The sequence below is a fragment of the Sceloporus occidentalis genome, unplaced genomic scaffold (genome assembly GCF_023333645.1).
Source record: "Sceloporus occidentalis isolate IW3139 unplaced genomic scaffold, rSceOcc1.0.p SCAF_3, whole genome shotgun sequence".
NCBI lineage: Eukaryota > Metazoa > Chordata > Lepidosauria > Squamata > Phrynosomatidae > Sceloporus > Sceloporus occidentalis.
In genome coordinates this window covers 182,990,641-183,005,916 of record NW_028316983.1, presented here as the reverse complement: position 1 = coordinate 183,005,916, position 15,276 = coordinate 182,990,641, and the positions used below count along the sequence as shown (strand labels likewise).

Genomic DNA, 15,276 nt, shown 5'->3' with positions numbered 1-15,276 from the left:
TCATAGAAACCCAGTGGCTGATCTTGGGTGAGTCACAAGCTCTCAGCCCAAAAACCCCTGTGATAGGTTGCGATAAGCCAGAAGTGACTTGAAGGCACACAGCAACAAACACCAACCAAGGAATGATGTATTTATTGCAGCTAGTGCACCAAAAGGTAGCTATGTTCCAATGTTAAGAATTCTTAAATCAGAAACATTTTCAGTGCTTCTGAGCTTATGCAGGACATATTTCTGTGTAAATGAATTACTGTATCCTCTGCCTTAGAACTTACAGTCAAGAAGAAGCAGCTTCAAAGACTTGTGAGACAGGTAGCTCATGATTTGCATTCAGGAATCAGAGAGCCCAAAGTCAGTTCTATGGCATCCTTGTTTTCAAATATCAAGTTTTTTGCAAGCATGTTGCCTTAATTTTTGTTATTGTTCTTTAACTCTCTGTATGTATTGTAGTGCTAATGAAATTAAGAAACAGTTTTTTGTGGGTTTTTTTGGGCTATGTGGCCATGTTCTAGAAGAGTTTATTCCAGACGTTTCACCAGCATGTGTGGCTGGCATCTTCAGAGAAACTACTGGAATAAACTCTTCTAGAACATGGCTACATAGCCCAAAAACCCCACAAAAAACTATGGATGCCGGCCATAAAAGCCTTCGACTTCACAAATTAAGAGATATTTAAATTTACTCCTTTTGTTGCCTTTGTTTCCACACAAAATGACTGCAAAAAATAAGTTCAAGAAGGAATTGAAGAAGCCCAGTGACAGGTGTATACATAACAGGTAAAGCAGCCCAAATTGTCTACTCTAAAAACCCAGTCTTCCACATTCTCTGTGGCCTAAAACCGCCTCACTCTCTTGTTGCCTAAAATGGGCTTATTAGAAATGGATGCCACAATACTATACTAACTTACCAGGAAGCAAGCCTAATTGAATTCAACGAGACTTGCCTCCAGGTAGACATAGGAGAAATATCTGAAACGTCTGGTTCTTAAATCATCACTCCAGACTTACTAAACCCTTCAAACCATGTGATCTACTGAAGCAGAGAGTAGGTGGAAAGCAGAATTTGAGAAGGGGGGGGGGGGGGAAGAAAGCCAAGGAAGGACAAAATGGAGATGAGATGGGGGGGGGGGGGGTCATTTAATTACCCAAATGCCAGCACTGTGTGAGCAGCAGACACACTACAAGGGAGTGCAAAGCAGTTCACTGCAGCTTACCCCAATAACAACATGCAAGCCCAGAAAATAAACTCAATAAAAATCAGAGGTGAATTGAAAGGATTACACAAATAGGGCTGCCAGGGTTTTTTTCATTTTAAAAAAAGCAATATGGGAAAATATGGGACAACAAAAAGACTGCTTGCAACATCTGTTATGTAGTTTGCAGCATACCAAACACTCCAAGGTTAGCTGTTATGAATGTGAATGCATCCCACCTTCCTCATTTGCACCAGATAAAAAAAAATACAGGATTTGGCACTGGTCTGCCAGGCCAGCTGGAGAGGAGACTCCAATAATTTCCTTACAGGCCAGCAGGAAGGTAGGTGTAGATGTGTGTGTGTTGGGGGTTGAATTGTGTGAAGTCCTAAAGGGCCTGACATTCTAAGGCAAGGGGTAGAAGAAAGAAAAATCTGGCTTACCCCTGTGGTTTCCCAATTCATGGGAAGAATGTGCTGCCTGCACAGCTGGCTCCTACAACAGCATAACAAATGACATGCAGTCTGTACCACCCCTCCTGCTGTAAGGAAGGACCCACCATAATGGAACATTATTGGCTACAAGCTGCACCATGCCGTAATTTTTTTTCTGTTGTGCTGCAAATACATGTGCATGTATACATGGATGCTCTGCCTGCAGCTGCCAATCTCCTGCCTCATCCTGCCTTGCTGCCAGCCCACTGGATGCCTTACCTGAGTGACCACTCAATTGCACAATCAATTAGCTGCCTGTACAGTGCATCACTGCACCCAGTGACACACACTGGTACAGAATGACCATGGTGTCCCCCATACACACACCCCTTTCCCACTTTCCCTCAATGGCTCCCCGTTGGACCAACCATTGCTTTGTTGTTAACCTGATTTATCTGTTGTCATTCCACTGCATAGGCTGTGCAGTGTGTCAATATTTGTTCAACTGACAGGCAGGGGACAAAAACAACAACAACAATGACCAGCAATGCTGCCAGAAGCTTGTTCAGCCCAGAGTGCCTGCTCCTGACTGCTTCCACCAGCCTCCTGGCCCCTTCCATTGTCTCAGCACTGGTTTGCAGACCACATGCCAGCATGATAGTTCACTCTTGTTAAAGCCCTGGAATACAGATTGTGTCCACTTTCCTCCTGTTTTGGCCACATGTGAGTTCCAACAGGTGAGTTACAATACAAGGTGGGGCTATATGTTTCAGCCCATGCGGACAACCCCTAGGTCAGCCTTTTGCTGAGCAAACAGTCCCTCTCACACCCATTTTATTCTTCAGTTGGAGGCAATTGTCACTGTTGTCTTTCTTTGAAAACAGGCATCAGGGAGATTAGCTAGCATAATCATTCTGTCTTACTGAATCTATTGCAAAGCGAGCTACTCTACCTCATAACATGGTCTAATGATCTCAATAATTAATGTGTTAAAGGTATAGAATTAAGTCCTGTGTTCATCAGGAAATCTTTAGAATTCAGCCCTCACAAATCACACAAATTAATAACCCAATGAATTAATTAATTCCCTCATAGCTTGTTTAAAGTTCACTCCTTTCCTGAGAGGTCTCCCACTGTTAATATACAATTGTGCATGAATTTGAATGAACTAAATCAACTTACTGCCAAAATGCCACTGTTTTTTAAACACCGCTTACCTTGGATGCTAATTCTGTAGGAGCTTTCCGTTCTAGAAACCCTGAAACTTCTGGAAGTTCGTTCAGTTCAATGCTCCATATATATTGCAATGTTAATAATAAGTTTCCATACACCACCATAAAAGGTGAACTGATCATAGCATATTTCCTTCGATCACGTAGCATCCAAAGTATGCAGGACCATATGAGCAACAGAAATGTCAACCAACTGTGGTAAGTAATACTCCAAGCCTCAAAAGAAAAAAGAAAGAAAGAAAAGAATAATATGATAATGTTATCAACAATAATATAAAAACATATGGTTTCATCTGCTCATAGTATATTTAGGGTTATGGAACAGAAATGAATATAGACTTCCAGCCAAAGAGCTGTTGCTGCCATCTCGGTCATCTCGGCCTCAGAGGGAGCCATCAGGCAGACCAGCAACATCAGGGACTGCCTGAAGGAAGAGGCCCCTCCCTCCGCAACTGTCATCTCGGCCTCAGAGGGAGCCATCAGGCAGACCCAGCAACATCTTGGACTGCCTGAAGGAAGAGGCCCCTCCCTCCTCAACTGTCATCTCGGCCTCAGAGGGAGCCATCAGGCAGACCAGCAACATCTTGGACTGCCTGAAGGAAGAGGCCCCTCCCTCCTCAACTGTCATCTCGGCCTCAGAGGGAGCCATCAGGCAGACCCAGCAACATCAGGGACTGCCTGAAGGATGAGACTTCTCCCTCCTTTAACTGTATTTTTATTGTATTAACGATTTTACTGTACACCGCTATGATTATCGCGGAATAGCGGTCTATAAATAAAACATATTATTATTATTATTATTATTATTATTATTATTATTATTATTATTCCTATGCAGGCATTCAAAATGGCCAGAAGCAGTGCTGCAGCTGAGAGAGTAGAGATGGTAAGTACTTCTTTTAGAGTCTTCCAGGATGGATTAAGCTCTCGTTTTCCAACATGCTACTCAGAGAAGGGAATGCTTCCTATTTTGATAAGAATTAAGGTGTGATATTTACATTGACCCATGGACAAGTCAATGCAGGTTCTTTTGGTTAATTTTTAAACTAAAATTTATAGACTTATACATAGCATGTGCAGCAATTGCAAAAATGGAAAGGTGATAATATTGACCAAAATCTAATTGTGGCTCCCAAGGCAAATAAGTCTACTAAATCCATGGTAACATAATAAGTCAACACTTAGGTTCAATGTGTCCATTTTAGTTTGAAACAACATTTGAACGAAATAAAACTGTGGCAACAATTAATACTTATTCAAGTTAAATGTTTACTTGGATTCTTAAAACAACAACATGTTCAGGCTTCTCACAACAAATTTAAACATTGACTCTACTAACCTAGTATAAAACAAACACTAAGTACAGTAATCTTTCTACAGTATATCAGATATAAATGCACTATACTGTCAAAAGCCCATGTTGTCCAAAGATTTCAAGAGGCACTACATAAATATAATTTATTTTTCAGAGTATCTGTATATAACCTTTCAGTGGATGATGAAACAGAGCCTAAGATGAGGGAAATATTTCATGAGTGCAAGAACGAATGTTTGTGCTATCAAGTGATAATAGTGATAATTAAACTTGTTGATTACAAAATTGTCCTGGTTCCGAGATCAACCAATAGTTAAGAGACTATTCAACCTACCATCATAGCAATCAAAGCACAAACATAACTTTGCTTCATAATAAAATGGAAAACTGTGACCATTGCATGAACTTTGGAATTTTTCTCTTCTTCGGTATTTTCTTCCTCCCCAGCCTCTTCCTGATCCTCTTCTTCCTCCTCCTCATCTTTCATTTCTAAAAGAATAGAAAAAATTGCTATGAATGACAAAATCATATAAATATTGGTTGGATGCCAAGGTTCCATGTTCATAGCACCTTTGGAACAAACTCATGGTTTGCCCCAAAGCTCTAAACTGGAAATATACAGATCAGTCTTCTGGTTTGTAAATGTTCTTTTATAATTTCATAACTGAAGGGGGCTGAGTGGGATTCTTGAAAAAGGTACAATGCAGGTAGAATGATTTAAGATAAGTATTTTGTACTACCGTAATATTTGTACAAGTGCTTGTATTTTCTCAGGGGTTGTGTGTGTTCCCTAGCATAGCTAATCATTTTGAAAACACATTGTGTTCTCTTACTGTTAACAACACAAGGAACCAATTAAGCACTGTGCGATGGATGCACTCAAAGCCTTTGTGCAATTGATTGTGCAGCTATGTACTGGATATTAGCCACCATGTTTTTCTCCTTCTTCATTGGAAGAAAATATCAACCATGAAGTCACTGTGGAGTCAGCATGGCATGGTAGTTTTAGCACTGGACTAAGACATGGGAGACCATGGTTTGAATCCTGCCTATGCAATAGAACACACTGGGTGACCTTGGTCAAGTCACACTGTCTCAGCCTTGGAAGATGGCAATGGGAATTGCATTCTGAAGAAAATTGCCAAGAAAATCCTATGAGAGAGTTGCCATAAGTCAGTATGACAACAAATGTAGCTTGAGTGTCAAATCTGAGTATCAAGCATTTTCAGCTTGTGATAAAATATATCAAGCTTTCATAATAGCTCCATATTTACGAAACAACATAAAAGACCAGTAGGCTAAATTCCTTTCTATGAGGCAACCTAGAAGAGCTACAAGGTATTACAATACCAAGGCTATTAAACCATTGGCCGTAAAGTAATTCCCTTGCTAGTATGTAGAAAAAGGAGCAAGGGAAGAATGATTTAAGATAAGATGTGTTTTCTCAAGGGTTGTGTGTATTCCCTAACACAGCTAATCAATGTACCTAAGCAATGGGACATTAATTTTGTGTACTAAATAACTTGTTGGGTTTAGTGTTTTTCCTGGCACTTTTTCTTGGTTTAATGAAGTTTTCACTGAATACAACTTTATCCATTATTGTCACACGTACATTTAATCATATGATCTCAGAAACTGTCTGAAGCTTGTAGAGACACAACATAATGAATGACTGACTGAAGGGCTAGATATGTAAAAAAAATAATACAAAAATGTATTCCCAAACAATTTGTTCTACTACCTAAGTCATCCACTGTTGGATCCCATTTGTAGTGTGGTCTTGAATAAATGTCTGCATTGGCAGGCCCATTCTCTATGGGACGTAACGGGTGTATGTTCTGATAATCAATAGGTGTCCCATTCACTGTCACCAGTAGAATCTGTTGAGGATTAGAGAAGACAAATGGTTTAAAAATACACTATGCTAGATCAATCACATATTTCTCTGTTACTGTTAAAGATATCATCACTGGGTGCGGGAGCCAGACAAATGGCTGGATAGGACAGTTCTGAATCACCGGGTGCTTTAAAATGAAGAATTGTAGTAAAAGCAGATTCCCAAAAGAGGAATTCTGCTTTTCTGGAGATGGATCCATGAAAATAAAAATATAAGAAAATCAGAGGGAGGGGTGATTTAATGCGATCCAGGATCATATAGACCAATACCATTAATAAACCAAGATGTGAAGATCTTATCAGCTATTATGGCAAATAGAATGAATAAATGTATGTATAAATATATATGAAATGATTAATGTGGATTTGTGAAAGGAAGACAAATGTCAAGCCTAGTAGGAAGAGTACTGGATAAAATACATGTAGTAGGGGAAAAAAAAAATAAGAGCAGGGATCATGGCATTGGATATATTTAAAGCATTTGATTGTGTCGAATGGCCAACATTAAACTTAATTATGCAAAGATATGGAGTTGGGGATAAAGTAAGGGGCTTAATAGATAAACTATATTCCAATAATTCAGCAATAAAAATGGTAAATGATGGGGTAACAAATGAAATAAAGGTGACAAGAGATACTAGACAAACATGCCCATTATCACCAATATTATTTGCAGTGGTGATAGAGATGTTAGCGAACATTATAAGGAAAGATAATAGCTTAGAAGGAGTAGGACTGAAAAACCCCATGAAGTTAGCTATTTTTTGACAACACATTGTTAACTATTAAAGATTTAATTGATAGATTGGAAAAAATAAAAGAACATTTAATTGCATTTGGTGAGATGACAGGGCTACAGATTAATTGGAAAAAATCAGAAATGATGTTATTTAATTACATGAATGAAGAGGAATGTGAATTTGTAAGACAAAGAAGTTTAGAGATATGACTAAAAAGTACTATAATATATTTAGGAATAAATATAACAAAAATTTAAAGGAAATGGAAGAAAAGAATTTGCAAATCAGTGATAGATGGATTGGTTATATGATCAGCAAAAATAGAGGCATGGGAGTGTACAACAAACTATTTCTAAATTTCTAGAGGAAACATTGTAGGATGCCAGTCACCTGCTCCTGTTTCTAAGATATTTGAAGTTCTTAGAAGATTTTCAACTGTGACAAATTTTCCTGTCCTGACATAAAGATACATAGCAGGTGGTGTCTAACTCTAATCAATGTAACCAACACTCACAGTGGACATTAGATACAGTAATGAGACCATGTATGATACTAACATCAGACGGTTTGTGTTCATCCTGCGTCATTGAAAGAAGCTGCAAAAGCAAGCAAAAAAAGCATATTAGTTGAGAAGTACAGCTGAAGCATAAAATAATGCTTAGAATAATGCTTAGCTTGCAGCCTCAAATTTATCATTTGCTTTTGGGACATTAATCACTACATGGAAACATACTTTCACCCTCCTGGAAATGTATATTGAAGTAAACAGGGCACAGTAAAATTATATTATTGATAGGCATTGTATGAAAATGACATTTTGAAAGAAAGGCAGGATATAAATCAAATAAATAAAAAAAAAAATCTTAATTGCAAGTACATTCTTGTAGAGCAGTGCCCCAAAGGGTATTTGATATGCAGAACTGGCAGTTATTATTATTTTGAATATGTCATGGACCAGTGACAGTTGATTTCTATCTACTGATTAGAACTGGTTTTTTTTTTTTCTTTCTTTCTTGGAAACCTGCCATGGACCAGTGGCTGATGGCTCACAGACCAACCCTGATTCACAATCAACAACTCTATGAAACCACTGAAAATACACAGATTCATGCTGTGACAGCCTTGTAATGAAGCATCTGGAAGTTTCAAGGAGAGTTAGCAACTGTTTCCCATCAAGTAGCAGCAGCAGAAACAACCATGATAGTGATGCAGCAATGATTCCTGAGGGCTTTAAGAAACCGCAGTACTATTTTCTGTGAAATTTTGATATGGTTCTGAAATGGTCTACACAGGAAGACATTCAATGAAAAGAAATCAAAGTATAGATGAAGCTATACTTCACAGAGGGGGAAAAAGCATAAGTCTCACTGGAGGCAAACAATCACAAGCTCCTAAGGAAGCACTCTAAAATGCAGCTTCTAGACTGAAAGACAGTTTCATAGTCAAAACTACAATATTTCAGTACCCCCCCCCCCAGTACATTTGTACTGTAAGGGAAAATAAAACCTTTTCATGTTTTTTAATTACTTGTAGCAACATTTAGTCTTCTATTGTACCTAAAATCTGAACAGTAAAACTGTTGCAAAAATCTGAAGAGCAACACATAATTTATGACCATGGAATACAACTTTCCCAATAATTGCTTGATTTGCTGCCTATCAGTTCATAACTAACATTGTAAAATATATTAATTTATTCTTGTAAACCTTACTTTTCTTTCATCAGTTGGGTAACGGCTTGTATACCACAAGCTCCGCCTTCTCTCTGCAGTCATTTGGTTTGGGCTGCAATCTGTTTCCTCTTCTTTATTACCAGACTTGTCTTCATCAGACACATGCTAAAGAACAAGCAGAGTTTAATTAACACCAGATCAATTCCAAGAAAGTAGTTTAGCCACAATTCTCTCTCTCAGAATTTTTCTCTCCCAAGTAAATAAGACAAACAGACTAGTAGGCATTAATCCATCTCAGAAGTCTGAGAAGTGTTTATTTTATATTTATTATGCCTATTCGGTTAAGGTCTAAAATTAACCAATCTCAACACTTCTCAGCAGATAACTTTATACAGCACTGAAAAAGTAATTATTGAAGAAATTACCCTTAAAATATACTTTTATCCATTTCCCTTTCAACACTTTATAAAGAACTGGAGCAGGAATTAAATAAAACAAATTATGCACATATTTATTTTTATTATGTTAAAAATATTTAGGACATTTCTTCATCATCTTTTAACCCATCAGTAAAAGTATGTTCATCTCATCTCACTCTGCCACTATGTATAAGAAGTAGAGCATATAATCATAAACATTGTGTTATTCTGTGCCATATATGGGTACTACATGGCTACGGAACAACTGAAGCAGCTGTTACCAAGCTCTCTACAGGCAGATTTAGAATTCTTAAGGACTGGATCCAGACTGTTGTCTCATCAATGCAACTAACTCCACTTCTGCATTTACATTACAAGGTCATAATTACAGTGGGCCCTTCCCTTATGCAAGGGATCCATTCCAGATCCCCCCGTGTAAGGGGAAATGTGTGTATGCTCACGTCCCATTGTAAACAATGGGGCATGTGCTCGTGGCACGGGGCAGTGCATGCATCATTGGCATGCATGCCATTTCTTTAACTGTTGTGCGGCTTCAGCTTAAGTTTAAAGCTGCGTATAGCATGGGTACAATGTACTACACAGAGAACCCTGTTTTCTTTCTAATACTTAGGTATACCCTAAATTACATGTAACAGTAGGACATATTTTTTATAAGTAAATCACAGAGCAGTTTTATTTACTTACTATACAGACCAGCTTTATTTATTTACTATATGTTTATTTAATAACTATAGACTATATTTCAGAGGAATGAACTGGCAAAACCATCCGAGTATTCCTTGAATAAGAAAACCCTATGGAATGCATGGTGTTGCCATAAGTCAATAGGTGACTTCATGGCACATCTACACCCACATCCACATATGTGCCTATCTCAAACAATGGAAAAGGATTTCTATATTCCTTGTCTAGAGCTTATTTTCATTAGCAAGCAACGTTCAAGGCAGGTTTTTTTTACCTGTACAATAGGTTCGTGTAGCCAAAGTCGAATGAGAGTTGCTAAGGTGTAGTACAAGAGCAGTAGTAAGATAGGGCTGGTATGGTGGTACCAACTCAACTTTTGGTTGGTTATGATTTTCCAAGTGCTTGAGCAGTTGGTTTGAATGACTGATGTGACACCGAATAACCTGTTGAAATGATAAAAAGAAGCTGTCACAGAAAATACAGTAGAATAAAATCCTCTGAGCCTTGCTTAACTGAAGACTGTTATATGGCACATCTCCTAGCCATTGTAAAACTTATAAAACTGTAGTTGCTTGGAATTTTGATAGGAAGCCAAATGGCACAAATAATATTTAAAGTTATGCAAGCCAAGAAGAATTTTATCACAGTTATAAAGGTCACTATACAAACAGATATATGGGAAAACAAAATGTTGCAGGTGACTAACACATTGTCACTCTGTAAATGTATTTTCCCAGCAGAAGCTTAGTAAGCTAAAGTAATCAATCTTTGGTGTACATATGTTGCAGTCTGCTTTTCCTGACACATTCACAACCTATGACCTAGATAAATGTAGGGACCTGAAGTAGCATTAAAACACATAATGATGCAAGTGTGGAAATACTGCTGCCCTCTAAAAAAACAGGAAAACATTTTTCTCCTCCTGTCACAGATGCAACTTTGGGAAAGCCCAAAAAGTTATTAATTGCATACAACTCTTCCTTGAGTCTCTACTCAGACTAACATTTTCTTAACTGATCAGCGAAGAAGAGCACATCATGCTTATTTTTCCTTCTCCCGATAAAAAAATAATGTCTGGAATGTAAATTTACATCAGTCTTCCCCAACCTGTTGTCCCTAGAATATTTTGCATATCACATTTGGAATCACATACTGTCTTCCTGACTTTCCTCCTGGGGTCATGCAGAAGTTGTAAGGGGAAACAGACAAAATCTGGCAGCTCTGAGCAGAATTTCCCCCTGTGCTGCCTTGTTTTTCTCATGGCTGCTGCACTCATGGCCTTTTAAATCTTGCTGCCACTGCCTATGCAAAAGCTGTCCTATAGGACCCCACTATATGCACACCACTATTGTTGTACATATTCACAAGAGATGCTGAAGTAGTGTACTACAGCGTTTCTCATTTCTATGTATGGTTGTGAAAGCTGGACAGTGAAGAAAGTAAGAAAATCAACACATTTGAAATGTGGTTCTGGAAAAGAGTTCTATGGATACTATGGACTGCTAAAACAACAAATGAATGAGTAGTGGAGTCAATCGAAGCCTAAACTCTTACTAGAAGTAAAAATGACTAAAGTGAAGCTTTTGTACTTTGGACATATCATGAGATGCCATGACTAACTAGAAAAGGTGATGATGCTTGATATAGTGGAAGGCAGAAGGAAAAGAGGAAGACTGTACTAGAATGAGATTGATTCAAGTCAAGAAACCACAGCTGTCTTGAGTTTGCAAGACCTGAACAGGGCAGTTGATGAACAGGTACAGTATATCATTCATAGGGTTGCCCAAGTTGAAGCTGATTTGATGACAAACAACAAGTGTACCAACACAGTCTGTCCCATATTCCATTATGATGAAAATTATATTTGATACCTGAATTGTATTTATTAAACATGACTTCTGTTGTTGATATGAAAATTGAGAAACAATACTGGAGGATAATATTGAAATTAGTGACTTGTGCGAGAATCTTGTTAGCTAAAAATTGGAAATCAGTTTATGTACCTACTATAGATGAATGGTGGTTAAAGGTCGTAGAAATTAAGAATATGGACTGTTCAGCAGCATTGTGTGATGATAGCTTAAACGAGAGTTTCAAGGAAATAAGTGAAAAAGAAAGGGAATGGGAACCTATTATAAAATATCTTACCATAAGATGGGAAATGGATCGGTAGGGAAACGATATACGGGCTGCAAGATAGGGTCAGAGGGGGAAATAGTTATGAAAATATAGTAAGTAGGGTTTAAAATTAAAAATAGATACCTTGAGACAATTAAATCAAGGATGTTTCGAATACGTGGTGTCTATAACACTTAAAGGGAAGTGTCCTAAATAGTGAAGACGATATCTTAAGATTGTTGAAGATGGCATATATATAAGGATGTATAAACTAGGTTGTATTAGTAGTCTTCTTTTCTCTTATTTTGGACCGTAATGTATGCACTTCGTAAAACATTTAATAAAGACTAAGTAAAAAAATATATATATATATATATTTGGCAGCCTGTAGTGCAGGACCTGGGAACTGCATCTCTTCAGAAGGGCTTTCAACCTGATAATTATCTGTAAATGGCAGAAATCTAGAAATCAAGAGCATTATGCTTTCCTGCATCACCCGCCCCACTTCCCCATTTCTTGAACACTTTCTTTCTAAAAAAGAACTCTGCCTTTACTCTTAAAGTTAAACACTATATAAACCATACACAATTCACTGTCAATGAATAACCACATTACCTGTACACTGCCTACCAAGCAAAGCATACCGACATTAAATCTTTTTTAAAAATCCTATTATTAGAGACTACCTTTGTGGTTCTTCAGACCACAATAGTAAACTTCACTGTTTACGTTTAGTTTATGAAGTTTTAAAATGAAAGTTCTAAACAGTTCCAAGCAGAGTCTGCAGTAATGCAGTGTGATCCATATGTGTGAGTCAGAAACCACAAAAAGTAGTGTGTGTCCCCTGCCCCGCTCCCAAGACTGAGGTCATTTACTCCTTTTGTTTTACTATCATGATTTTATTGCTCATTCCCAGATTCCTAAATATGCCTTTTCTACTAAGTCCTGGTTTCCATTGCTTTGACTGAATCAAAGCTTCTCTGACAATGACTATACCAGCACTCATATAAAATTCCTTCTGGCAATGCTTTTTTCTTCTACAGGGAACTAATCTGAAATGCAGAGTGGATGAACATAAAACTCTGAATAAATAATTTAAAGCATAAATGTCAGCCATGCAATGTTGTTAAGTTATAGAGAAAAATTATGAACCATTAATCCAGGGATAACTGTAGAAAGGCTACACCCCGAGAGTTCTGTGTTATATAACAATTAAAAAAGACTGTATATATAAAACAACTTTTAGTTATTTATTTAAAATAACCCTGACCAGTAATCCATGAATGGTACTTTGATCTCAGTCATTTACACATGGAACAGGATGTTTAATATTATTAAACTTTTTAAAAAGCAGTCTAATAAGGGATTTGTTTGGCTGTGTTAGCATAACTATATTTTTAAGGACTTGAGTCTAAATTCTCAAGTATTTGGTTTTAAAAGAAAATTTATTTTTTTAGGATTGACATTTTAAGCAAGAAGTATTGATCTGCCAACTATAAATGTATCCTACCTGGCTCTTGTTCCCTGTAAAAAGTCTGTATCATATTACATACTAGGCAGCTCTGCTGAAGTTTAGCTATTTTGCTGTTTAGTGCAGTACCACTTTATGCTGTCTTCCTCAGTCAAATCACCTTTCCCTAAACCTATGCACCATAGGGAATTATTTACTATCTAACCTATATTGACTTCCAGTTCTGGGTAGAAAGTGTGAGTAGATGTTCTCAGTACACACTTTATCATGAAGAAACACTTGTGTCATGGACACGTCACAGTGCGCCAATGGCACACTGATGATGTCCTCCCCATGTGCCCAAAAGAACCCGCTTTTAGCAGGTTCTTTTCAGAGCGGAGGGAGCCTGCATGGTTTGGTTGTTGCAGGCTCCCTCCAGAGGGAAAATGGGCAGCTCCAAACTGCCCCTTTGGGGCGGTCTGTTGATACCGAAAGTTTAGCTATCAGTCCTGAAAAATACCAAAATCAAGACCCAGCAAATGAGGCACCAATGTCATCAGAAGACTGAAAAGGATGTATGTATGATTTCCAAATCTGGATCTATCTATAGCCTTGTAATTTTTTGTACTATTTTGTCCTGTTTTTTGGTAATGCATTTAAAAACCAAAACCAAAAGTGTTCACCATAGTTAAATTCCATAGAAGGGTTTTGTTCAGATTGAATTATGTTAAAGTGCTGTACTTTACCTATACAGAAAGAATTCTTCAGTATGTTCAATGTACCACTTTCTTACACAAATGCTTAATGAATCTGAAATGCTTGCAGAGTTATTTGTAAGCGCAGCAAGTTAGTTTAGTGGTACTGATCTCACTGCTAGGCATTCTGAAGGATAAAAGGGAGGAAAACACTTCGTAGAGGATGTGCACATTGAATAGAGATGAAAGGAAAGCTGTGATATACAAATCACAAGAAGGAATAGTTCAACCACATCACCCTCAGAGTAGTCAGCAATGAGAACAAGTCACAGGACTTTACACAAGAAGGGGAAACAGGAACCCAGGATATGATCCCAATCCCACTTACATTGTTAAGGGGCAAAAAAAGTGGAAATAAGGAGGATGCAAAGTCTGCCAAAGTGGGGAAAGTATGGTGTTGCTTTTGACTGGCCAAGAGGAAGGCTGAAGAAGAGGTATGGGGAAAGAAGGTGGATCTTTCATGGTAGTATCTGCTAACATCAGATTGAAAGTGGAAGGACTTTGCAAATGAGAAGGAAGCAAAGTCGAGCGAAGTGAGGAAGATACAGTGTCGCTTTTGACTGGCTGGAAGGGAAGGTGAAGAGGAGGTGTGGGGAGAGCAGGTGGATCTTCCATGGCAGTAGCTGCTAACATAAGTGTGAAAGTGGAAAAACTTTGCAATTGAGGAGGAAGAAAAGTCTGGCAAAGTGGGGAAGCTTTTGACTGGCAGGAAGGGAAGGTGAGGAGGAGGAGGTGAGGGGAGAGAAGGTGGATCCTACATGGTGGTGGCTGCTAACATCACATTGAAAGTCAAAGACTTAGGAAATGTGGAGGAGATGATGTGTTGGAAGGTTGCAAAGCAAGTTATGGGTGGTGCTCTTGGTGGGAGAAGACTCTGTATCATGTATTCATGTTTCCTGGGGGCTAACATATCTGCGGTTTTTCCATGTTTGCATGTAACCCCCACCACTAATCCTCACGAATGTGGAGTGGTGACTGTACTTTCTTTTTGTGCTGCATCCAACTGTATTTCCCAGAGATTTCTATAATCTATAAACCTCAAGCCCGAGATCCTCAACAGAGTTTGCAAAATTATTTTTCAACGTAGCTCATGAAATAATGGCGACAAATCCACTACCCCACCCAGTAACTCTGTACTGTTAACATTTGAAAAATGGTCATTTATTATGTTACTTGGACATTTCTGTTATTTTTCTGTTGCTTTAAAAAATCTTAAGATTAATAGGGGAATGGCACTAAATTTTTTAAATTCAATGACAAATTTCACTAAAAATATGCTTAAAATATAACATTAATTTTGTTGTTGTCAAGTCATTTCTGACTTATGGTAACTCTAATAGGTTTTTTTTTG

At 37.9% G+C, this 15,276-nt stretch overlaps 1 protein-coding gene across 1 annotated transcript in view; it reads right to left on the bottom strand.

Annotated features, from left to right (window-relative positions):
* The window catches only part of LOC149317196 (piezo-type mechanosensitive ion channel component 2-like), a 285,183-nt gene that overhangs the window by 86,422 nt on the left and 183,485 nt on the right, over window positions 1-15,276 (bottom strand). Inside the window, exons 8-13 of the mRNA XM_089517023.1 lie at window positions 9,877-10,045; window positions 8,518-8,643; window positions 7,364-7,402; window positions 5,912-6,050; window positions 4,505-4,650; window positions 2,841-3,071 (exon numbers count right to left, since the gene is read on the bottom strand). Of these exons, the coding sequence (XP_089373149.1) occupies window positions 2,841-3,071; window positions 4,505-4,650; window positions 5,912-6,050; window positions 7,364-7,402; window positions 8,518-8,643; window positions 9,877-10,045 (850 nt within the window). The remainder of the gene's footprint in view (window positions 1-2,840; window positions 3,072-4,504; window positions 4,651-5,911; window positions 6,051-7,363; window positions 7,403-8,517; window positions 8,644-9,876; window positions 10,046-15,276) is intronic.